The sequence below is a fragment of the Salvelinus sp. IW2-2015 genome, linkage group LG9 (genome assembly GCF_002910315.2).
Source record: "Salvelinus sp. IW2-2015 linkage group LG9, ASM291031v2, whole genome shotgun sequence".
NCBI lineage: Eukaryota > Metazoa > Chordata > Actinopteri > Salmoniformes > Salmonidae > Salvelinus > Salvelinus sp. IW2-2015.
The window spans coordinates 13,877,226-13,903,448 of NC_036849.1; the positions used below are offsets into that span (position 1 = coordinate 13,877,226).

The following is a 26,223-nucleotide window of genomic DNA, read 5'->3' on the forward strand; positions in this document are numbered from 1 at the left end:
TGAATGGAAGAAAGTCCGTGCAGAAATGTTCCAACATCTAGTGGGAAGCCTTCCCAGAAGAGTGGAGGCTGTTATAGCAGCAGAGGGGGGACCAACTCCATATTAATGCTTATGATTTTGGAATGAGATGTTCGCAGGTGTCCACATACTTTTGATAATGTAGTGTATTCATTTTTTAATCATTTTTTTATATAAATATCTTAATGTTAGAAATAGATTAGGTCATTAACAATCATAAGGTCCTGAAGCCCTCATAATAGTATCACAAACCTCACATATTACAATTCAAGATCCTGAAAAAACTAGATACTGAATCCTGTCATATTTATATGCATGTCAGATGCTGTTAGATAAAGTTTATACAGTGATGTCATTATTTCATAGACCGCAGACATTGTAGACGCTTCCGTCACCAGACCCAACATATCCCAAGCTGCCTTTCCTGCAGCTCAACTCAGCAGCCAAATTAGTTATGACGTGTTCAGTGCAGTATACACATTTCTCCTGAGGGTAAAGACCCTTTTGCTCATAGGGTCAGACTGGGAATTTTATCTTGCTGCCTTAATGGCTCAAGTCATATACGGAACAGATACAAATTGGGGAAATGTCCCTTTCAAATAATTCTTCAGGGTGTAACACAGTAAAGATGTAATCTATAGCAACATTTTTAGTGCCTATTGAGCGTACTTGTATTGAATTGTAATCACACTTCTGCAACAGTGTCACAACCACAGCTGGGTTATGCTACAGTAATTTGAGCATTCGCTTACAGTGACAAAAGAGGTCAAGCTGCTGTAACTCTACAGAGTCTGTTGTGAGGTTATTTCACCTCTGCCATGGACCGCAATAGCTTTCAAAGACAGAAAGTTTGAGCTCTTTCTAAATCGAGTCTAATTCTAGGTTACCATTGATTCATATGATTCATAGCTACTTGACCAGGAGTGTTTCAAAGGTATCCTAGGTTAGGCTATATCTAGATCAATCTCTTTTTATGGTGTTAATTACTGTTTGGTCCTCCTAACTTTTTAAGGTTGGGAGCACCATTGCTACTCATTTTTATTTTTATTTAGAGCCCTGCTCATAGATTCTCTGGCTACTAAAGACTTGACTACACATAAGCTGTCACCTAGACTTTTTAATGGGTTAACATGGTCTTCTCTGGTTGGTGGGTCACTAACAATTCTTGTTAAAAAACAAGGCTGTGGAAGATAGTGTTATTATTTGGTCCCTCACTATTGAATTCTTGTTTTTGTAAACCCATGGGACCCAACCTCTGTGCAGTTTGTTGTGATAGGTCATTGTGATCCCACATTCACAAAGTAGATTCTCAGCTGGTGGCTGGTAATCCCCTAAATTACCCTTTTCTAAAAAAAAAAAATGTTATTCATACTTTAGAGGGAACACACTGCTCTTTCAGTCACTCATTCTCCTGCTAAACTACTGATTGGTATTCTTCCCAGGCCCCTATCTCACCCCATAGTCCATGTGCGTTAATTGCCCCTTCTCGCTGGGCAGGGCAAAGCTTGCCAAAAGACACCATGAACAGAGCAGCATGTCCCCAAACCCTTCATCTCTGAGAAAAGGAGTTGGCCTATTCTCAATCAAACACCCTAACATCATTGCAGAGAATTTTTATAACCAAAACTCTTTATGGCATGTTATTCAATGGAGCAATTTCAGTACCAACAGAAATTGTATTCGAATTCCATAATTTAGAAATTGTATTACAATATTGAATTTGAATGTAATACTTTTAAGTTTGTAACGCACAAATGTAATCATTGAAATCATAAATTGAACATGTATTTCATGACTTAAAACGGAATATTGAATTCCGTTTTACAATTCAATTTCAAAGTAATTCAAAATTCAAAATCAATATTTATATATTCAATATGAATATGGTACATATTGTATTCATTGTCTGTGTGTCAAGTTTATAAACAATCATTTCAAGTTGATCAAAGTTACATATATTCAACTTCTCAGATGCATTCAGATTCAGTTTTCAGATTCAGTTCTCTATATTCAGATCAAAACCAGAGACAACACAATGGTACTTTTCCAGCCAGGAAAGGTAGAAGAAAACAGATAGAATCGAACACTCGCTGTGGTAAACAGATGGGTCCGTGCTATCCGGGCTCATTGGGATGTCGCTATCTCATTGAAGTTGACATTTAAAATGGTTACGGTAAGGGTTAGAGTTAGGTAAGGGTTATGGCTAAGGTTAGGGTAAGGGTTATGGTTGATGATCACAGTCCGCGTTAGAAGGGAATGTCACAAAAAATGCAATTTGGCCCCCATAAGAATACAGTTGAATAGCCCTATCATAGCCCTTCTAAGGATAGCCTTTCCACTCTCCATTTCATTTTGCTATTGTGACTGACTGGGTTCAAACCAGGTCTCCTGCATGTTTCAAGACTGTGTTAACCCACTTAGCTAAAGCCTATTGGAATAAGTTCAGGAAGTTCATGTAAAGGACGACAAGCTACCTGCCATAGAGCAGCATGTAACCTAGTGGTTAAGAGCGATGGACTAGCACCTGGAAGGTTGCTGGGTCAAATCCCTGAGCCAACTAGGTGAAAAAAATATATCAATGTGGCCTTGAGCAAGGCTCTTACTCCTAACTGCTTCAGTAAATTGCTCTGGATGAGAGCGTATGCTAAAAATGTAAATTAATTTGTATTTGTCACAGGCTGTGTACTGTAGACTAACAAAAACTGCAATAAAATGCTTACTTATGGGCCCTTCCCAGCAATGCAGAGAGAAAGGAGATAATAGAAAAGGAAAATACACAATGAGTAACAATAACTTGGCTATTTACACAGGGTACCAGTACTGAGTGAATGTGCAGGGGTATGAGATAATTGAGGTAGAAATATACATATAACTAGGAATAAAGTGACATAATACGCAGCAGAGTATATGATGAGACAAAAAAAGTTAGTGTGAAAGGGCCAATGCAGATAGCTACCTGGACGAACTATTGATCAGTCTTATGGCTTGGGGGTAGAAGCTGTTCAGGGTCCTGTTGATTCCAGACGAGGTGTATCGGTACCGCTTCCTGTGCGTTAGCAGAGGGAACAGTCTATGACTTGACAATTTTAAGGCCCTCTTCGGACACTGCTTGCTATAGAGTTCCTGGATGGTAGGGAGCTCGGCCCCAGTGTTGTACTGGGCTGTACACACTACCCTCTGTAGCCTTGCGGTCGGATGCCAAGCAGTTGCCAAACCAAGCGGTGATGCAGCCAGTCAAGATGCTCTCAACGGTGCAGCTGTAGAACTTTTTGAGGATCTGAGGGCCCGTGTTGGTGTGTGTGGACCATGATAGATCCTTAGTGATATAGACATTGAGGAACTTGAAGCTCACCCCCACTCTACTACAGCCCCGTTGATGTGAATGGGGGTGTGCTTGGCCCTCCGTTTCCTGTAGTCCACAATCAGCTCCTGTAGTCCGTCTCATCGTTGTCGGTGATCAGGCCTACCACCGTTGTTTTGTTGTCAAACTTAATGATGGTTTTGGAGTCGTGCATGGCCACGCAGTTGTGGGTGAACAGGGAGTACAGGAAGAGAATAAGCACGCACCCCTGAGGGGCCATCGTGTTGAGGGTCAGCGTGGCGGATGCGTTATTGCCTACCCTCACCACCTGGGGGCGGCTCGTCAGGAAGGCCAGGATCCAGTTGCAGAGGGAGTTGTTCAGTCCCAGGGTCCTTGGCTTAGTGATGAGCTTGGAGGGCACTATGGCATAGAACACTGAGCTGTAGTCAGTGAACAGAATTATCACATACATGTAGGTGTTCCTCTTCTCCAGGTGGGAAATGACAGAGTGGAGTGCAGTAGAGATTGCATCAACTGCGGATCTGTTGGGGCAGTATGTGAATCGGAGTGGGTCCAGGGTGTCTAGGAGGATGATGTTGATGTGAGCAATGACCAGCCTTTCAAAGAATTTCATGGCTACAGTGATGTGAGTGCTACGAGTCGATAGACATTTAGACAGGTTAACTTGGCTTTCTTGGGCACAGGGACTATGGTGGTATGCTTGAAACATGTCGGTTTAGACACTTGTCAGCTGGTCAGCGCATGCTCCGAGTACACGTCCTGGTAATCCGTCTGGCCCTGCGGCCTTCTGAATGTTTACTTTTTTGGGGTAGATCAGCTTTAATATCGCAGATAGATTGTGGGTTCTATCAATGTAATTTTTTGCATAATTTCTAATCTCCATAATTTATTTATTTTAAATATATTTTCCTTCTTTATTATTTTCCCTAACCCTACCACCACTCCCCTAATTGGAGTAAACTAATGGACAACAATACTTTGACTTCTACTTCCAGCTTATACTATATACATTTTAGGGACACAATACATTTGACATTGGTTATCTTTTTTAGTCCCACACTTCAGCTACCTTCAACCCCTCCCATGTACTGTATCTCTGAAAACCATCCACTTTTGAGTTCTACTTGCCATTCTTTTTTCAACTGTGCTGTAATGTTTCACAAAAGTTCTGAACCTTTCTATTCTAATATTTTGTACAGATTGTAAATTAAAGATTAACATTTTTACTAAGGGTATTATTATATTATACATCGATTGACTATAGATTTTCATGACGCCCAACAGTGGTATTTTCAGAGTTAGTTTTAGGTAAACGTTGTGATTTTTCAGTCAATTCCTACATATGGGCAGCACCAAAACAAGTGATCTAATAATTCTGTCTCTTCGCAGCAAAATCTGCAGAGCTGGGATGGTTGTACCCCCCATATACATAACATTCTATTAGTCGCAAAACTGTTGTATAATCAATTACAGTGGCAAGAAAAAGTATGTGAATCCTTTGGAATTACCTGGATATCTGCATAAATTGGTCAACAAATTTGATCTGATCTTCATTTAAGTCACAACAATAGACAAACATAGTGTGCTTAAACTAATAACACACAAATTATTGTACTTTTCTTTACTATATTGAATGCATAATTAGACATTCACAGTGTAGGTTGGAAAAAGTATATTGGAATGCATTTCAATTAATAGGTGTGCCTTGTTAAAAGTTAATTTGTGGAATTTCTTTCCTTCTTAATGCGTCTGAGCCAATCAGTTGTGTTGTGACAAGGTAGGGGTGGTATACAGAAGATAGCCCTGTTTGGTAAAAGACCAATTCCATATTATGGTAAGAACAGCTCAAATAAGCAAAGAGAAACGACAGTCCATCATTACTTTAAGACATGAAGGTCAGTCAATCTGGAAAATTTCAAGAACTTTTAAATTTCAAGAACTTTTAAATTTTCTTCACAGACAGTTGCAAAAACCATCAAGCTCTATGATGAAACTGGCTCTCATGAGAACTGCCACAGGAAAGGAAGACCCAGAGTTACCTTTGCCGCAGAGGATATGTTCAGTAGAGTTACCAGACTCAGAAATTGCAGCCCAAATAAATGTTTCACAGAGTTCAAGAAACAGACACATCTCAACATCAACTGTTCAGAGGAGACTGCGTAAATCAGGCCCTGCCAAATTGCTGCAAAGAAACCACTACTAAAGGACACCAATAAGAAGAAGTGACTTGCTTGGACCAAGAAACACGAGCAATGGACATTAGACCGGTGGAAATCTGTCCTTTGGTCTGATGAGTCCAAATTTGATCTTTTTGGTTCCGACCGCTGTGTCTTTGTGAGATGTAGAGTACAGTAGGTGAATGGATGATCTCCGCATGTTTAGTTCCCACCGTGAAGCATGGAGGAGGAAGCGAGATGGTGTGGGGGTTCATTTGCTGATGACACTGTCAGTGATTTATTTAGAATTCAAGGCACACTTAACCAGCGTGGCTACCACAGCATTCTGCAGCGATACGCCATCCCATCTGGTTTGCGCTTAGTGGGACTATCATTTGTTTTTCAACAGGACAATGACCCAACACACCTCCAGGCTGTGTAAGGGCTATTTGACCAAGAAGGAGAGTGATGGAGTGCTGCATCAGATGACCTGGCCTCCACAAATCACCCGACCTCAACCCAATTGAGATGGTTTGGGATGAGTTGGACCGCAGAGTGAAGGGAAAGCAGCCAACAAGTGGTCAGCATATGAGGAACACCTTTAGGACTGTTGGAAAAGCATTCCAGGTGAAGTTGGTTGAGAGAATGCTAAGGGTGTGCAAAGCTGTCATCAAGGCAAAGGGTGGCTACTTTGAAGTATCTCTAATATAAAATATATTTTGATTTTGTTTTGCACTTTTTTGTTTACTACATGATTCCATGTGTGTTTATCATAGTTTTTATGTCTTCACTATTATTCTAAAATGTAGAATAAAGTAAAAATAAAGAAAAACCCTTGAATGAGTAGGTGTGTCGAAACTTTTGACTGGTACTGTATGTTCCGGGGAGGGTTGTCTTCCGGGGAGGGTCGCTCGGGGAGGGCCAACTCTCCCAACAAATCACAAGGTAGACATGCCAAAACGATGTGATTCAAAACCAAAGTCGGCAGGCAAAACTTTTGCAATGGTTTTTGTGAAAGTAGTTGTTGCAAACTAGCGACTTGCGAAATTCACTCATAAAAAATCTTCAAAGGTTGCATTTTCAATCGCTTCATATAGCGACAACATGTGGCCAATTGGCATGGTATTGCATGAGAGGGTGTGGCCCATGACCCTTGATCACCATGCAAGGTTGTACCCTCCTAGGTCTTATAAATCTCACAGGAATTTGCCTTTTTTCACTGTAGTATCCTTAAAGGCTTCTTAGAATAACGACTCATGAGACTTAAGTACGGTTTAGTATTTAATTGTAACTTAGAATTACATTCTCTTATGCACCTGGCTTAAAACTACCTGAAGCTTTCTTAATCATAGTTAAATAGGCAGACATAGGAAATAGCTACGGATAGCTGGAAGCAAACCACCGTCTTGAGTCAATACTGCCATCTATTGGTAAACATAAATATACCAGGTTACTACATTCACCAAAATGGCTGGAATAACATTAGTGGACGTAAAACAGTAAATCAAATCAAATCAAATCAAATTTTATTAGTCACATACACATGGTTAGCAGATGTTAATGCGAGTGTAGCGAAATGCTTGTGCTTCTAGTTCCGACAATGCAGTAATAACCAACAAGTAATCTAACCTAACAATTCCACAACTACTACCCTATACACACACACAAGTGTAAAGATAAAGAATATGTACATAAAGATATATGAATGAGTGGTGGTACAGAACGGCATAGGCAAGATGCAGTAGATGGTATAGAGTACGGTATATATACATTAGAGTGAGTACTGAGGATAGTAAACATAAAGTGGCATAGTTTAAAGTGGCTAGTGGTACATGTATTACATAAAGATGGCAAGATGCAGTAGATGATATAGAGTACAGTATATACATATGAGATGGTAATGTAGGGTATGTAAACATTATATATAAGTGGCATGTTTAAAGTGGCTGTGGTACAATTTTTACATAATTTCCATCAATTCCCATTTTTAAAGTGGCTGGAGTTAGTCAGTAGTGCAGCGGCCGCTAAATGTTAGTGGTGGCTGTTTAACAGTCTGATGGCCTTGAGATAGAAGCTGTTTTTCAGTCTCTCGGTCCCTGCTTGATGCACCTGTACTGACCTCGCCTTCTGGATGATAGCGGGGGGAACAGGCAGTGGCTTGGTGGTTGTTGTCCTTGATGATCTTTATGGCCTTCCTGTGACATCGGGTGGTGTAGGGGCCTGGAGGCAGGTAGTTTGCCCCCGGTGATTCGTTCTGCAGACCTCACTACCCTCTGGAGAGCCTTACGGTTGTGGCGGAGCAGTTGCCGTACCAGGGGTGATACTACAGCACGGATGCTCTCGATTGTGCATCTGTAGAAGTTTGTGAGTGCTTTTGGTGACAAGCCGAATTTCTTCAGCCTCCTGAAGTTGAAGAGCGCTGCTGCGCCTTCTTCACAACGCTGTCTGTGTGGGTGGACCAATTCAGTTTGTCCGTGATGTGACACCGAGGAACTTAAAACTTTCCACCTCTCACTACTGACCCGTCATGTGATAGGGGGTGCTCCCTCTGCTGTTTCTGAAGTCCACAATCATCTCCTTTGTTTGTTGACGTTGAGTGTGAGGTTATTTTTCTGACACCACACTCCGAGGCCCTCACCTCCTCCTGTAGGCCGTCTCGTCGTTGTTGGTAATCAAGCCTACCACTGTAGTGTCATCCGCAAACTTGATGATTGATTGGAGGCGTGCATGGCACGCAGTCGTGGGTGAACAGGGAGTACAGAGAGAGCTCAGAACGCACCCTTGTGGGCCCCAGTGTGAGGATCAGCGGGGGGGAGATGTTGTTACCTACCTCACCACCTGGGGGCGCCGTCAGGAAGTCCAGGACCCAGTTGCACAGGGCGGTCGAGACCAGGGTCTCGAGCTTGATGACGAGTTTGGAGGGTACTATGGTGTTAAATGCTGAGCTGTAATCGATGAACAGCATTCTCACATGGGTATTCCTCTTCCAGATGGTTAGGGCAGTGTGCAGTGTGTTGCGATTGCGTCGTCTGTGGACCTATTTGGTCGGTAAGCAAATTGGAGTGGGTCTAGTGTCCGGTAGGGTGGAGGTGATATGTTCTTTACTAGTCTCTCAAAGACATTCATGATGACGGAAGTGAGTGCTACGGGGCGTAGTCGTTTAGCTCAGTTACCTTAGCTTTCTTGGGAAGGAAACAATGGTGGCCCTCTTGAGACATGTGGGAACAGCAGACTGAGTAAGGATTGATTGAATATGTCCGTAAACACACCAGCCAGCTGGTCTGCGCATGCTCTGAGGACGCGGCTGGGAATGCCGTCTGGGCCTGCAGCCTTGCGAGGGTTAACACGTTTAAATGTTTTACTCACCTCGCTGCAGTGAAGGAGAGCCCGCAGGTTTTGGTAGAGGGGCCGTGTCAGTGGCACTGTATTGTCCTCAAAGCGGCAAAAAAGTTGTTTAGCCTGTCTGGGAGCAAGACATCCTGGTCCGCGACGGGCTGGTTTCTTCTTTTTGTAATCCGTGATTGACTGTAGACCCTGCCACATACCTTTGTGTCTGAGCTGTTGAATTGCGACTCGATTTTGTCTCTGTACTGGACTTAGCCTGTTGATTGCCTTGCGAGAGAAATAGCTACACTGTTTGTATTCGGTCATGCTTCCGGTCACCTTGCCCTGGTTAAAAGCAGTGGTTCGCGCTTTCAGTTTCACGCGAATCTGCCGTCAATCCACGGTTTTCGGTTGGGAATGTTTTAATCGTTGCTGTGGGTCACACTCGTCAATGCACTTCCTAATGAACTCGCTCACCGAATCAGCATATTCGTCAATATTTGTTTGGACGCAATGCGGAACATATTCCAATCCGCGTGATCGAAGCAGTCTTGAAGCGTGGATTCAGATTGGTCGGACCAGCGTTGAACAGACCTGAGCGCGGGAGCTTGTTGTTTTAGTTTCTGTTTGTAGGCTGGAATCAACAAATGGAGTCGTGGTCAGCTTTTCCGAAAGGGGGGCGGGGAGGCCTTATATGCGTCGCGGAAATGTATAACAATGATCTAGGGTTTTCCAGCCCTGGTAGCACAATCGATATGCTGATAGAATTTAGGGAGTTTTGTTTTTAGATTAGCCTTGTAAAATCCCCAGCTACGATGAATGCAGCCTCAGGTGTGTGTGTTTCCAGTTTACAAAGAGTCAGATAAAGTTCGTTCAGGGCCATCGATGTGTCTGCTTGGGGGGAATATATACGGCTGTGATTATGATCAGAGAATTCCCTTGGTAGATAATGCGGTCGACATTTGATTTTGAGGAGTTCTAGATCAGGTGAACAGAATGACTTGAGTTCCTGTGTGTGTTATGACGATCACACCACGTCTCGTTAATCATAAGGCATACCCCCCGCCCCTCTTCTTACCAGAAAGATGTTTGTTTCTGTCGGCGCGATGCATGAAGAAACCAGCTGGCTGCACCGACTCCGTTAGCGTCTCTTGAGTTAGCCATGTTTCCGTGAAGCAGAGCACGTTGCAATCCCGATGTCTCTCTGGAATGCTACCCGTGCTCGGATTTCATCAACCTTATTGTCAAGAGACTGGACATTGGCGAGTAGTATGCTAGGGAGTGAGCGCGATGTGCCCGTCTCCGAAGCCGACCAGGAGACCGCCTCGTTTCCCCTTTTACGGCGTCGCACAGGGTCGCCGGCTGGGATCAGATCCATTGTATTGGGTGGAAGGCAAAACACTGATCCGTTTCGGGAAAGTCATATTCCTGGTAGGAACGATGATGAGTTGACGTTAATCGTATATTCAGTAGTTCCTCCCGACTGTATGTAATGAAACCTAAGATTACCTGGGGTACCGATGTAAGAAATAACACATAAAAAAACAAAATACTGCATATTTTCCAAGGAACGCGAAGCGAGGCGGCCATCTCTTTTTCGACGCCGGAAGTCTCAGTAGGGAAATTCAATAGGGTTTAACACAGCTTCGCTGCTTGAACCCCTAATAAAATACACTTCCCGACCCCACCCTGAGAGCACACATCTTATCATTATTGCATGGTATTGTTTACAGATGTCATGAAAATAAACTTCAATCTAACAATGTGTGGCAAATCTAAAAGACAAGTCCATAATTCGCTGCAGGTTAAACTACATACAGTGCATTTGGAAATTATTCAGACCCTTTGACTTTTTCCACATTTTGTTACGTTACAACAATTGATTAAATTGTTTTTTTATCCTCTTCAATCTACACACAATACCCCATAGTGACACAGGTAAAACTGGTTTTAGTAACTTTTGCAAATTTATAAACATAAAAGTGTATTCAGACCCTTTAATCAGTACTTTGTTGAAGCACCTTTGGCAGTGATTACAGCCTTGAGTCTTCTTGGGTTTGGCGGTACAAGCTTGGCACACCGGTATTTGGGGGGTTTCTCCTATTCTTCCCTGCAGATCCTCTCAAGCTCTGTCAGGTTGGATGGGGAGTGTTGATGCAGAGCTATTTTCAGGTCTCTCCAGTGATGTTTTATCAGGTTCAAGTCCGGGCTCTGACTGGGCCACTCAAGGACATTCAGAGACTTGTCCCGAAGCCACTCCTGCGTTGTCTTGGCTGTGTGCTTAGGGTTGTTGTCCTGTTGGAAAGGAAACCTTCGCCCCAGTCTGAGGTCCTGAGCGCTCTGGAGCAGGTTTTCATCAAGAATCTCTCTGTACTTTTGAGTTAATCTTTTCCTCGATCCTGACTAGTCTCCTAGTCCCTGCAGCTGAAAAATATCCCCACAGCATGATGCCGCCAACACCATGCTTCACCGTAGGGATGGTGCCAGGATTCCTCCAGGCGTGACGCTTGACATTCAGGCCAAAGAGTTCAATCTTGGTTTCATCAGACCAGAGAATCTTGTTTCTCATGGTCAGTCCTTTAGGTGCCTTTTGGCAAACTCCAAGCGGACTGTCATGTGACTTTTACTGAGGATTGGCTTCCGTCTGGCCACTCTACCATAAAGGTCTTGTTGGTGGAGTGCTGCAGAGATGGTTGTCCTTCTGGAAGGTTCTCCCATTTCCACAGAAGAACTCTGGCGCTCTATCAGAGTGACCATTGGGTTCTCACCTCCATGACCAAGGCCCTTCTCCCCCGATTGCTCAGTTTGGCCAGGCGGCCAGCTCTAGGAAGAGTCTTGGTGGTTCCAAACTTCTTCCATTTAAGAATGATAGAGGCCACTGTGTTCTTGGGGACCTTCAAATCTGCATAAATTCTTCCACAGATCTGTGCCTCTACAAAATCTTGTCTCTGAGCTCTATGGACAATTCCATCGACCTCATGGCTTGGTTTTTGCTCTGACTGTCACGCCCTGACCTTAGAGATCCTTTTTATGTCTCTATTTTGGTTGGTCAGGGCGTGAGTTGGGGTGGGCATTCTATGTTTTTGTTCTATGTTGTCTATTTCTATGTGTTTGGCCGGGTGTGGTTCTCAATCAGAGGCAGCTGTCTATCGTTGTCTCTGATTGAGAACCATACTTAGGTAGCCTTTTCCCACCTGTGTTTTGTGGCTAGTTGTTTTCTGTTTTGTGTCTACACCAGACAGGACTGTTTCGTTTGTTCCGTTTTGTTATTTTTTGTTCTAGTGTTCAGTGTTATTAAAAGTCATACGCTGCACCTTGGTCCTCTCCTTCTTCCTCAGACGAACGTCATTACAGAACTACCCACCACCAAAGGACTAAGCAGCGTGGTGTAATGGACTCCTGGACATGGGAGGAAATCCTGGACGGCAAGGGACCCTGGGCACAGATGGGAGAGTATCGCCGTCCTAAAGAGGAGCTGGAGACAGCTAAGGCGGAGCGGCGACGCTACAAGGATTTGGCTCGAGGAGGCGTGCACGAGAGGCAGCCCCATAATTTTTTTAGGGGGGGCACACGGGGAGATTGACGGAGTCAGGTCATAGACCTGAGCCAACTCCTCGTGTTTGCCGTGGGGAGAGATTGACCGGGCAGGCACCGTGTTATGCGGTGATGCGCAAGGTGTCCCCAGTGCGCACTCATAGCCCGGTGCGCTACATCGCAGCTCCTCGCATCGGCCGGGCTAGAGTGGGCATCGAGCCAGGAGGGATGGTGCCGGCTCAGCGCATCTGGCCTCCAGTGCGTCTCCTCGGCCCGGGTTATCCTGCACCAGCCCTACGCACGGTGTCCCCGGTTCACCAGTACAGCCCAGTGCGGCCTGTTCCAGCTCCCCGCACTTGCCGGGCTACAGGGGGTATCCAGCCAGGACGAGTTGTGCTAGCTCTGCGCTCGAGACCTCCAGTGCGCCTCCATGGCCCGGTGTATCCGGTGCCTCGGCCAAGGAAGAGGCCTCCTGCATGTCTCCCCAGCCTGGTGAGTCCTGTGCCTGTGCTAAGCCCTAACCCTCCTGCATGTCTCCCCAGCCTGGTGAGTCCTGTGCCTTCTCCCAGAGCCAGGCCTCCTGTGTGTCTCTCCACTCAAGTGGTGATCCATGGCAAGAAGCCTCCAGTGGTGATCCATGGCACGAAGCCTCCAGTGATGATTCCATGGCACGAAGCCTCCAGTGATGATCCATGGCACGAAGCCTCCAGTGATGATCCATGGCACGAAGCCTCCAGTGATGATCCATGGCAAGAAGCCTCCAGTGATGATCCATGGCAAGAAGCCTCCAGTGATGATCCATGGCACGAAGCCTCCTGTGTGTCTCTCCACTCCAGTGATGCCAATGTCTCTATTTTGGTTGGTGTTTTGTGGGTAGTTGTTTTCTGTTTTGTGTCTACACCAGACAGGACTGTTTCGTTTGTTCTGTTTTGCTATTTTTTGTTCTAGTGTTCAGTGTTATTAAAAGTCATGAACACGTACCGCGCTGCACCTTGGTCCTCTCCTTCTTCCTCAGACGAACGTCGTTACACTGACATACACTGTTAACTGTGGGACCTTATATAGACAGGTGTGTGCCTTTCCAAATCATGTCCAATCAATTGAATTTACCACAGGTGGACTCCAATCAAGTTGTAGAAACATCTCAAGGATGATCAATGGAAACAGGATGCACCTGAGCTCAATTTCGAGTCTCATAACAAAGGGTCGGAATACTTATTTAAATAAGGTATTTTTGTTTTTCATTTGTAATACATTTCCAAACATTTCTAATAACCTGTTTTCGTTTAGTAGGAAAAAACACACATTTTTTGTGACTTCATTCATAGGAAAATACATTTTTGGGGGGGAACATTTTGGAACAAACTTTTTTAGAGCAATGCATGATGGGCAATGGTGTTCTACACTGCCTTTTTTGTGCCCCACATTTATTTATATATATAAATATATATTTATAAATATATATTTATATATATAACAAACATTTGTTAACAACCCAATATTTTTTATCAACCAGGTTGTCACCGACATAATTGTAATATAATGGTAGCTTTACGATAATTGCATTTTTATTAATGCCAATATTATTTTCCGTGCTCAGGTGTGGTTCAGTTGGTAGAGCAAGGCAATTATTACGCCAGGGCTGTGGGTTCGATTCCCATGGGGGACTAGTACGGACAAACATGAAAATGTATGCTCTCACTACTTTAGTCTGCTAAAATGTAATAAGGTTATGTCATCCAATTTGTATGCTATTTTATAACTGGGTAAGATACAGTCTAATATCGTATATGTCCTAGAATGCATATGATATTGTACAACTGCTATTATATTCATAATGTAACCTAATATACAGTATTATACTAAATGGATTGTCACAGAATAATACCAATTGCCCTGAGACCATGTTTATTTCTGAATTAATTACGATAGGCGAAGTCACGCAGCCTCTTGAGCGCATCCAAAGTGCCTCAAATAGCATCTATCCAACTCCTTTACTTGAAACCAGTTCTAGTTTTTACATGGTGGTGGTGTGCTTTGTGTTGCAGAGAAATAGCTTTTCCAAAACCCACAAACATACATTTGTCACTGGAAATCACATCTGGGATTTATTCTGATGGTCAAAGGGTGGAAGCTATCTCTAGGACCTAGTATATCTGCCTCGCTCGTCTTCCTCACTTTTGTCAGTGGCTCGAGCCACGCGGAATTGGGCGCGCGGGTGCATCCGTTACAGGTGAAAGGCGGGAGCCAATATCGAATATAATTGTGAACCACGGCACTTGGATACAGATGGACAGACCTACATTCGGTATTTTGGATTTTTTAGGGTTTGGAATATAATCATAATCTTTACGCGCACTCCGGGTGCATTGCCAAATCTCCGTGGTGTAATTTAGATAATGCACAGAGCTCTTGGGCGCAACTTTACAGCTGAGTTCTCAGAAAGAAAATCAAAGGGGGATACCTTGCGCTAGTCAGGTAGCCTAGCTGTCAACCGCCTCATTGTTTTGCTGCGACTAAGTGACAGTTGCCTTGAAGGTTTGATGATTTCCAAAACGTTTTTAAAACATCTTCTTGCTCTCCATTCCAGCAAATAATAATGGAATTTTCAATAACTTCAATACGTTTAAAAAAATAATGTATCATGTTTTTTATGGAGTGGTCGAATTTATTTGTGTTTGCATGTTGCCATCACATTTGATGTCTTTGCATGGACTTTATAGAGTATACAGCGCATGACTATTTGATTTTGGATAGAGAAAACAGTTTATAGAATTAGTTTGCATTAATTTGTTAACATAAGGCAATAATTCAGAATGAATGGTATTGCTTAGCATTTCAATCGAATGTCTTCATGAATGGAATTTCGGGCTCTGAATATTGCCTTTAATTGGGCATCCTCCCATTCTGTAGGTTTGGATTTCAGCAATGATCAAGCGATTGGATTTATCACATTATCTAGCGGTGTTCTTCTCTATGATGGTACTGTGGCAGTCAAGGTAAGTTTCGTTGTATTTTCTTTATAAAAAATAAACAATCAATAGATAAAACAGTAAGCGGTGTTTGCGTGCACTGCATCTGCACGTTCTAAATTTTCTAAATTTTGGCCAATCTAAATGGTTCTCAGATTGGAATAAAGCAGTCACGCGAAATTACTATTTATTTTTAAATTATCGTGATAACATGGTGGCACAATTTGTGTGGAGAGCGGAGGCACCAATTGCGCGGTGACCTGCGAAGTAGACTCTAGGTGGAGATTGCGCACAGCTCCAGGAAGTTAGAACATTTGTATGAATCTGAAGAAAGAAAACTCAGTAATGTGATAATCGACTGATGCATTTATTGGTGCCTTCCTTCATTTATCTTCGGAAATGTTTATGAATTTCTTTGGTGAGGTGGAAATGTCTGTTCTATAATGAACAAATGAGAGCGAGAGGCTGGTTGTCTTTGCAAGAAGCCAACTGAGCCACATTAATTCACTTTTGTGGTCTTTAATAGTTGGCTACAGAACAATTGTTTGCCGCGTAGTGCTCTGTCCCATTTCAAGAGAGGAAGTTGGCAGAGAGAGGTTGAATTAGGTTTTTATGTTCCTTAGGAAAACACACAAAAACAATGTTTTTCCCACATGTCAATTTTCCCCTCACATCTCTCCAAATCATTGATGTTTCTGCTACTTAATGTTACCTACATAGATCAAGAGTGGAATCATCGGCATATGCCTCAGAAGCCTTCAAAAACAATATCACTCTGTTCACCCGGATCTTGGACAGCCTTCTGGATGGCTATGACAACCGATTACGACCTGGACTTGGCGGTGAGCAGTTAACATTGTATACTTTTCATATAAAATGAAAGTTAAATTGGTTTTAAATGTTGATCAGCTGCTCAGCAGGACCTTGATTAGTATAATCAGGTGTGTTAGAGTAGAGCTGGAACAAAAGCCTGTACACCCAGTAGGACTCCAGGACATATATTTTATTCAAAGTTTTAAATATCTTTGAGATTAAACATGTTCTTGTGTCAATCTCTTGCATTTCCCCAGATAGAAGCTTGTTTAAATTCCCAAATAACTTGTCTGGTGTCAGAATGAGTTACTGAGCTTGTATTTGCATCCCCCTTATCACCAAGACAACAACACAGAAGGTATTATCTGCTGTAACAGAAGAGATACTGTAAGAGCTATTCTAGGCTGTTTTATTTAGGGCTGACCCAGTCACATTGAAGTTTTGTTTGCGTGCATCCATTTTAACCGTTGACACTCAAATTTCTCTGTGTGTTTTGGTGTGTCTGGCTCACCATGATGATTGAGCTGTGTATGAGTGTACGGTTTACTATGATTGTGGAATCTCTAATTCATAATGTCCCAGGGTGCATGACTCACAAGGCAAAATAGCTCCCAATACCTCAATGGCTCCCTTTGTCCCAGTTCTGATGAGCAGCATAGACACTGGATGTAGTGTACAAAGATTAGTCTTAGTGACAACTAGGGAATTCTGTTAGAAAAAGGTAAGATAACGAAAAACCAAATGCCTACTGTGCCAATGTGATTATCCTGATAACTGTGTCACAAGGCTTTGCTGAAAATTCACATCCAGAAAGATACAAATTTACATTTGGGACAGCCCTTTAGTCATGTGGTACTATACCTCCAACTGTAAATTGCTGGCAAGGATGTACTTTGCTTCTGGCTTCTTACTGATCCAGGAGCAGCCCACATTAGGTGTGAGTGGTGTGATTTATAATGCCTGGTCCGTAAAAGATGACTGATCATAGTTATACAGTAGCCTCTCACTGATCCCAGTACAGTCACTGATCCCATTTGTGTGATTGAATATGCTTTCTTGACTCGTTTAATGAGGACTTACTGAGGTTTTAACTTTTCATGGATCCTATAATAGCCCATAAGGTGCTAGGATTTATGTTGATGTTTATCTACTGTAGTTGTAGATATTCCTTCATGACAGAAGCACTCTACAGTCAGGCAGTAAAGTTAATTTGGTTTCCCATGAGACCAAAGAAGACAGATGCACCAGATGTGTACTGGGAAATGGCTGTTTTATTTATGGGAAATGGGATTTTTTTCACTGAGAGATTTTAGAATTGCACAATAGCTCCCAGGTTTGGCTTAAATCAAGGCTTACAGTTGTAGACAATTCAGTGCAATTCAAAATAAGTAGACTGTTTGTTTGTTTTTCACTCCTGACCGCAAAAAGAATGTAAGAAGCTCAGCAAACCTCATAACAGACAAAAAATGCATGAATTCTGGCACGTTGAGATGACAAAGAATTTGAAATAAGTGATAATGATTTTCAAAACAATTACCAAAAACTGTTGTTGCACAATTTGGGAAAGTCAATGTAAACCTTGTTTGAGATTACCCAGGGCTCCAATGTTTCTGCACCCGGTCATCACACAGGTTTTAGGAAAATCCATGTTCATGGTGTATTTAATAAAAGTGAAAACATATTTTTCAAAATGTTTGCAAATGTATTGAAAATGAAATACAGAAATATCTAATTTACATAAGTATTCACACCCAAACTCAATACATGTTAGAATCACCTTTGGCAGTGATTACAGCTGTGAGTCTTTCTGGGTAAGTCTCCAAGAGCTTTGCACACCTGGATTGTACAATATTATTTTCTAATTTCTTCAAGCTCTGTCAAATTGGTTGTTGATCATTGCTAGGCAACCACTTTAAAGTCATGCCATAGATTTTCAAGCAGATTTCTCTCCTCTACTTTGAGCCAAGAGAGATTGACATGCATATTATTAATGTTAGCTCTCCGTTTACATTTAAGGGCAAACCGTGCTGCCCTGTTCTGGGCCTATTGTAATTTTCCTAAGTCCCTCTTGGTGGCACATGACCACATGACTGGATAGTAGTCCAGGTGCAACAAAACAAGGACCTGTAGGACCTGCCTTGTTGATCGCGTTGTTAAGAAAGCAGAACAATGCATCATTATGGACAGACCTCTCCTATCTATTAGCTACTGTTGCATCATTGTGTTTTGACCATGATAGTTTACAATCCAAGGTTACTCCAAGCAGTTTTGTCTCCTCAACTTGCTCAATTCACGTATTATTCATTACAAGATTTAGTTGAGGTTTAGAGTTCAGTGAATGATTTGTCCCAAATACAATGCTTTTAGTTTTGAAAAATGTAGGACAAAATTATTTCTTTCCACCAATGTTTTAACTGCATCTCTTTGTTAAGATTTGTAGTGATTTCACTTGCTGTGGTAGCTGATGTGTTTAGTCATCAGCTTACATAGACACACAGGCTTTACTCAGAGCCAGTGGCAGGTCATTACTAAAGATAAAGATTAAAGATTGAAAAAATTAACGGGCCTAGACAGCTGCCCTGGGGAATGCCTAACTCTACCTGGATTATGCTGGAGAGGCTTCCATTAAAGAACATCCCCTGTGTTCTGTTAGACAGCTAACTTTCGATCCACAATATCAAATCACATGTTATTAGTCACATGCACCAGATGCAACAGGTGTAGACCTTAGAGTGAAATGCTTACTTACGAGCCCCTAACCAACAATGCAGTTTTAAAAAATACGGATAAGAAATATAGTAACAGGTAATTAAAGAGCAGCAGTAAAATAACAATAGCGAGACTACAGTATATAAAGGGTACTGGTACAGGATCAATGTGTGGGGGCACCGGTTAATTGCGGTAATATGTACATGTAGGTAGAGTTATTAAAGTGACTATGCATAGATGATAACAGAGAGTAGCAGCAGTGGGGGAGAAGTGGGGGGAAATGCAAATAGTCTGGGTAGCCATTTGATTAGGTGTTCAGGAGTATTATGGCTTGGGGGTAGAAGCTGTTTAGAAGCCTCTTGGACCTAGACTTGGCGCTCCGGTACCGCTTGCCATGCTGGAGCAGAGAGAACAGTCTATGACTAGGGTGGTTGGAGTCTTTGACAATTTTTCTTTGACAATCTTCCTCTGACACCGCCTGGTATAGAGGTCCTGGATGGCAGGGAGCTTGGCCCCAGTGATGTACTGGGCCGTTCGCACTACCCTCTGTAGTGCCTTGCGGTTGGAGGCCGAGCAGTTGCCATACCAGGCAGTGATGCAACCAGTCAGGATGCTCTCGATGGTGCAGCTGTAGAACCCTTTGAGGATCTGAGAACCCATGTCAAATATTTTCAGTCTCCTGAGGGGGAATAGGTTTTGTCGTGCCCTCTTCACGACTGTCTTGGTGTGCTTGGACCATGTTAGTGTGTTGGTGATGTGGACACCAAGGAACTTGAAGCTCTCAACCTGCTCCACTGTAGCCCTGTCGATGAGAATGAGGGCGTGCACGGTACTCTTTTTTCTGTAGTCCACAATCATCTCCTTTGTCTTGATCACGTTGAGGGAGAGGTTGTTGTCCTGGCACCACACGGCCAGGTCTCTGACCTCCTCCCTATAGGCTGTCTCGTCGTTGTCGTTGGAGGGCATAGCCGGATTTCTTATAAGCTTCCAGGTTAGAGTCCCGCTCCTTGAAGTGGCAGCTCTAGCCTTTAGCTCAGTGCGGATGTTGCCTGGTTGGGGTATGTACGTACGGTCACTGTGGGGACGACGTCATCGATGCACTTATTGATGAAGCCAATGACTGATGTGGTGTACTCCTCAATGCCATCGGAGGAATCCCAGAACATATTCCAGTCTGTGGTAGCAAAACAATCATGTAGCTTAACATCTGCTTCATCTGACCACTTTTTTATTGATCTAGTCACGGGAGCTTCCTGCTTTCATTTTTGCTTGTAAACAGGAATCAGGAGGAAAGAATTATGGTTAGATTTGCCAAATGGAGGGCGAGGGAGAGCTTTGTATGCGTCTCTGTGTGTGGAGTAAATGTGGTCCAGAGTTTGTTTTCCTCTGGTTGCACATTTAACATGCTGATAGAAATTTGTCAAACGGATTTAAGTTTCCCTGCATTAAAGTCCCCGGCTACTAGGAGTGCCGCCTCTGGGTGAGTGTTTTCTTCTGGCGGAATACAGCTCATTCAATGCTGTCTTAGTGCCAGCCTCTGACTGTGGTGGTATGTAAACAGCCACAAAAAAAACAGATGAAAACTCTCTAGGTAGATAGTGTGGTCTACAGTTTATCATGAGATACTCTATCTCAGGCGAGCAAAAGCTCGAGACTTCCTTAGATATCATGAACTAGCTGTTTTTTACAGAAATACATAGTCCGGCGCCTCTTGTCTTACCAGACGCCGCTGTTCTATCCTGCCGGTGCAGCGTATAACCAGCCAGCTGTATGTTGACAGTGTTGTCCTTTAGCCACGACTCTGTGAAGCATAAGATATTACAGTTTTGAATGTCCCGTTGGTAATTTAATCTTCCGCGTAGGTCATCTATTTTATTCTCCAGAGATTGCACGTTTGCTAGCAGAATGGAAGGAAGGCAGCCCACCCGTTTGCCACTTTTTCTCCACCTCCTCTTCACGCAAATCACGGGGATCTGGTCCTTTTCCCGAGAAAGCAGTATATTGTTCACGTCGGGCTTATCAGACTCGTTAAAGGAAAAAAAGGATTCTGCTAGTCCGTGGTCAGTAATCGCAGTACTGATGTCCAGAAGTTATTTTCGGTCATAAGAGACGGTAGCGGCAACATTATGTACAAAATAAGTTTAAAAAAATAAGTTACACAAAACACAAATAAATGAACCAAAAAACACTATCGGTTGGGGACATGTAAAACGTCTTTCTCCTGTGACATTTTTAGATGAGGGATGTAAAGCAGGGTATTGGATAGCCATGTTTTTTCAGCAGCAAATTATGATCTATAATATCAAAAGCTGCGCTGAAGTCTTACCAAAACAGCTCTCACAATCTTTTTATTATCAATTTCTCTCAGCCAATCATCAGTCATTTGTGTAAGTGCCGTACATGTTTAATGCCCTTGCCAGTAAGCATGCTGAAAATCTGTTGTTGGTTTGTTTACTGTGAAATAGCATTGAATCTGGTCAAACACAACTTTTTCCAAAAGTTTACTAACAGCCTGATTGAGCCTGTATAGGGTGCTTTGCTATTCTTTGGCAATGGAATTACTTTTGCTTTCCTCCAAGCCCGAGGGCACACACTGTAGGCTTAGATTGAAGAGATGGCAAATAGGAGTGGCAAGATCGTTCGCTATCATTTTCAGTGATCTTCCTTCCAAGTTGTCAGACCCAGGTGGCTTGATGGACAACAATACTTTTTATCACCTCTTCCACACTCACGTCACAGAATTCAAAATGTTAATCCTTGACTTCCATAATTTGGTCAGTTATGCATGGTTGTGTAGGTTCAGAATTTGTTGTTGGCATGTCTTGCCCAAGTTTGCTAACCTTGCCAATGAAAAAAAAAATCCTTAGGTCCATTTAGTTTATTTTTTATCCTGAAACTTCCCAGTACTTAACAATTACGAGCATATTCAGAACATGATGCAGACACCACCATGCTTGAAAATATGAAGAGTGGTACTCAGTGATGTGTTGTGTTGGATTTCACCAAACCTACCATTTTGTATTCAGGACAAAAGTTAATTGCTTTGCCACATTTCTTTCTGTATTACTTAAGTGCCTTATTGCAAACAGGACGCATGTTTTGGAATATTTTTATTTCTCTCTACAGGCTTCTTTCTTTTCACTCTGTCAATTAGGTTCGTATTGTGGATTAACTACAATGTTGCTGATCCATCCTGTAACTTTAAAATCACCATTGGCCTGGGCGGCAGGTAGCCTAGTGGTTAGAGCGTTGGACTAGCAACCGAAAGGTTGCAAGATTGAATCCCTGAGCTGACAAGGTGAAAATCTGTCGTTCTGCCCCTGAACAAGGCATTTAACCCACTGTTCCTAGGCCGTCATTGAACATAAGAATTTGTTCTTAACTGACTTGCCTAGTTAAAGGTAAAATGGTGAAACCCCTGAATGTTTTCCTTCCTCTCTGGCAACTGAGTTAGGAAGGATGCCTGTATCTTTGTAGTGACTGGGTGTAATGATACATCATCCAAAAATGTAATTAATTACTTCACCATGCTCAAAGGGATATTCAATGTTTGCTTTTTTTTACCCATCTAACAATAGGTGCCCTTCTTTACGAGGCATTGGAAAACCTCCCTGGTCTTTGTGTTTCTGTGTTCTGTGTTTGAAATTCACTGCTTGACTGAGGGACCTTACAGATAATTGTATGTGTGGAGTACAGAGTACAGAGATGAGGTAGTCATTCAAAAATCATGTTAAACACTATTATTGCACACAGAGTGAGTGCATGCAGCTTTCTACTCCTGAACTTATTTAGGCTTGCCATAAAACAGGAGTGGAGTACTTATTGACTCAAGATATTAAATTTTTTCATTTTTAATTAATTTGTAAAAAATGTGAAAACAAAATTCCCGCTTTGATGTTATGGGGTATGGTGTGTAGGCCAGTGCCAAAAACACCTCAATTTAATCCATTTTAGTTTCAGGCTTTAACACAACAAAATGTGGAAATTTCTGAAAGCACTGTACTCAGTGTTATTGGTCACTGGGGTGCTGCCTGAACAATTTTGCTTTTGGCAGTTGTTTGCTGTTCCTTCACTATAATTTTGAGAGTGTGAATTATGAGTATGACTGTATTTGTGTGTGAGGACCTGTGTTTGTGTATGTGTGTGATGGCCAGTGTATCTGTGTGATGGCCTCTCTATGTGTGTGATGGCCTGTATTTGTGTGCACGCATGCATTTACTGTATATAAGAATGATCATTGATGATACTTTAGTGTTAGATTGGATTTGTATTGTACTTTTCAGTAGGTATCATGTGTCCCTTACTGGGATATTGCTTGGGAGTACTCCCATATATGGGAGTACATTAAATCACCCTACCCATGATCAATATGTAACTCCGACATGGTAAAAATGAACATTGCTTTTACTATACTTAGGTCAGAATTAATTCCTTTGCATGGAGAGTTGGAGACCAGGAAAGGAGGCCACTTTAGCAAATTGAGATGCCCCTAAAGTGTCTGAAGGGCAGTGAGGAGAGTGAGTGTGTTTTCCCCATGAGGACAGCGCAGACGTAACATGATATAGTGCATGTTCCCATCCCACTGTTCACCAGGGAGTCTGAGGCAGGAATATGAGCGATGAGAAAATGTAAATGTGGAATCATGGACAAAGCGTTGCCATGACAGCACAGACATCTAAGTTTAATGTGAAATCATGGCTTTCAGTCGCTGGATTGATCTCAACCACATCTCATTCCAGATGTACCTCACAGTTCTCAAAAACATGTGTTTTAACATGGGATTTGCGAATGGATGCCTTGTTGACATGAACAGATTGACCTAAAAATATACGTATGAATCATGAATGAAGCATTAAAAACAGTTGTTGCGACTATATAAAAACAACAATTTTAAATACATTTAAAACATTTTTTGTGTTTATATATTTTACAGATCGGGTGACAGAGGTGAAGACTGATATTTATGTCACAAGTTTCGGTCCAGTGTCAGACACAGACATGGTAAGTGTTATACTAGGTATTAGACTACTATGATAAAGCTCTTAGTGAAATATATTCAGCTTCTTTACAGTAATTCATTATTTCATTATTTTTATATATAAGCTTATGTTTAACAATAGATATAAATTGATATATGTTAAGTATTTCACATATTTTGAGTAGGACAGAGACTGACCCTTTAAATTGTGATTGGTCCATCAACATTTCATGTGATTTTGGGGTAGCATCACTACTGTGTCTGTCTCTGTTGCCGTTATAGGTGCACTTTTTTTTCTTAGACACACACACACATACTGTAAATACACAGGCATATCATCTTCACAGAGTCCTCACTCTCTGTGTCCCATTTCTTTTTTCTTTCTCTGTCTCACCCTCTCGCCCCTGTCCTTTGGCCTTGTTCTCCAAGCTCCAGGCTCGTACCTGCTGGGCTTTAAAAGCTTTTCTCAGTTTCCCTCCATCACACTCTCAGCCCTCCATTTCAGCCTGCTCTCAAATATTTAAACCATAAAGAAGAGGGGAAAATGGTTGCTACCGAACTAGCGCCTTAAAAAAGAAGAAGAAAAAATGGCACATGTATAATTCATTTAGAGGCTCCTTCCAGCTCACGGTGGATAATTTCACTCTTGGGCCATCACTCTGCTTTGATAGTGTTTCTCTGATAGTGGCATCTCTCTCTCTCTCTCTCTCTCTGTCTCTCTCTCTCTCTCTCTCTCATATATTTGACAGCATCCCTGCTGCTCCCTATGCTTTTTGTCTGTAAATATATGGCTTCTATATTTCCCTCTCTCCTTATTGTGATCCCTCCACGGGGCTCTTGTGGCATAGAATCAGTGTTATAGTGTTAGACAAAACGAACCATTATTAGGCCGAATATTGGACGATACAATTCTAGACTACTTTCATTTGACTGACCAGGGCCCAGTTTTTCCAAAGTTATCTATTTAGATTTTGCCTATCAGACATTAAACGCATAGAAATAGAATGAATAGAATGGACAACTCATTGACTTGAATGGGGACACCAGTTCTGTTCATTTTATTTCTATGCATTTAATTCTATCCAATAGCTGAAATTATCCGTATAGATAACTTTAAAAAAATTGGACCCAGGTGATAATAGTGGATTGGACTGGTTCAGAGCGTTTCGCTAGGCTTTCTCTGTTTGGGGTAACTCAACCCATTAACATCCATTGTGAGACATCACAGTGCTAACTTGTGCTCTTGGAGTGTGTTAACAAAGAAAGTAATTTTCTCTGGTATAAATGGATTGCAACTTCACAGTTGTCATTGAAGTCTTTGAGCATGTGTTTTTGTTTAAGGGCTTCAAATTCAAAGGGTTTCAGAGTCCAGGAATCATTTACCCTTGTGTGTCGCCCCATGAACTGCTCAGTAAAGCCCTTTGGGGTCAGGAGCCTGGGGGCTGTGTGTATGGGAAGGGGGGCTGTACCCATCAGACCCCAGAGGGTCAGATGTTGACGGGATAGGGGGTACTGATGTAAATCCACCATGACATTTGCCAGAGGGCAGGGAGCAGGCATCCACCACTGACTCTGCATGTCCCCAGACATAACAAACCAGGTGCAACCTCAAACACTGACTCAGGAGGCACCACTTTAGAACACACTTTTTTATTTTTTATTTTATTGATTGAGGAGATTTAATACCATTAACGTTTCACTATACTTATTCAATTATTCAAAACACATGTTATGATGCAGCAGTAGGTTTACCAGATCGAAGGTGTTTGTATAACACCCTCTGCCATTGCAGTCTCTTCATTACATATTGTGAGAATTGTGATTGGGGGGGGGGCATTACCCATATCTCAACCTGTGCTGAAGTCTTTTGTACTCTGTTCTTTGTCAGGAATACACTGTGGACGTGTTCTTCCGTCAGAGCTGGATTGACGAGCGGCTGAAGTTCAATGGGCCGATGAATATCCTGCGGCTGAACAACCTGATGGCCAGTAAAATCTGGACGCCAGATACCTTCTTCCACAATGGGAAGAAATCTGTCGCTCACAACATGACCATGCCCAACAAACTGCTCCGGATCATGGAGGATGGAACACTGCTGTACACTATGAGGTAACAAGTGCTTGTTTTTTTATTACTCCTGGTTTCATTAGAGGGCTAACAGAGCTGTCCTCAGGTCTAAGGACAAGGTGATGTCAGTGCAGCAGCCAATGCCAGCATTGAGATCTACTGCTATTGTACAGGCAGTCAGCATCACCCTATGAAAACCATACAGGATGTGTACATACAATGTCTCAGCATAGCCTGAAAGTGAGGAGAGATGAGGCCATTCAAAAGAAACATGGTAGCACAACAAAACAACTGCACTGCGAGAGTAGCCCTGAGGTTCTGGGGTGATGT

General features: G+C 42.5%; 1 protein-coding gene across 1 annotated transcript in view; it reads left to right on the top strand.

Moving 5' to 3' along the window:
* Window positions 1-14,657: 14,657 nt before the first annotated feature.
* The window catches only part of gabra2a (gamma-aminobutyric acid type A receptor subunit alpha2a), a 34,739-nt gene continuing 23,173 nt past the window's right edge, over window positions 14,658-26,223 (top strand). The window contains exons 1-5 of the mRNA XM_023994306.2: window positions 14,658-14,892; window positions 15,268-15,353; window positions 16,047-16,168; window positions 23,782-23,849; window positions 25,715-25,935. Of these exons, the coding sequence (XP_023850074.1) occupies window positions 15,283-15,353; window positions 16,047-16,168; window positions 23,782-23,849; window positions 25,715-25,935 (482 nt within the window). The 5' untranslated portion in view covers window positions 14,658-14,892; window positions 15,268-15,282. The remainder of the gene's footprint in view (window positions 14,893-15,267; window positions 15,354-16,046; window positions 16,169-23,781; window positions 23,850-25,714; window positions 25,936-26,223) is intronic.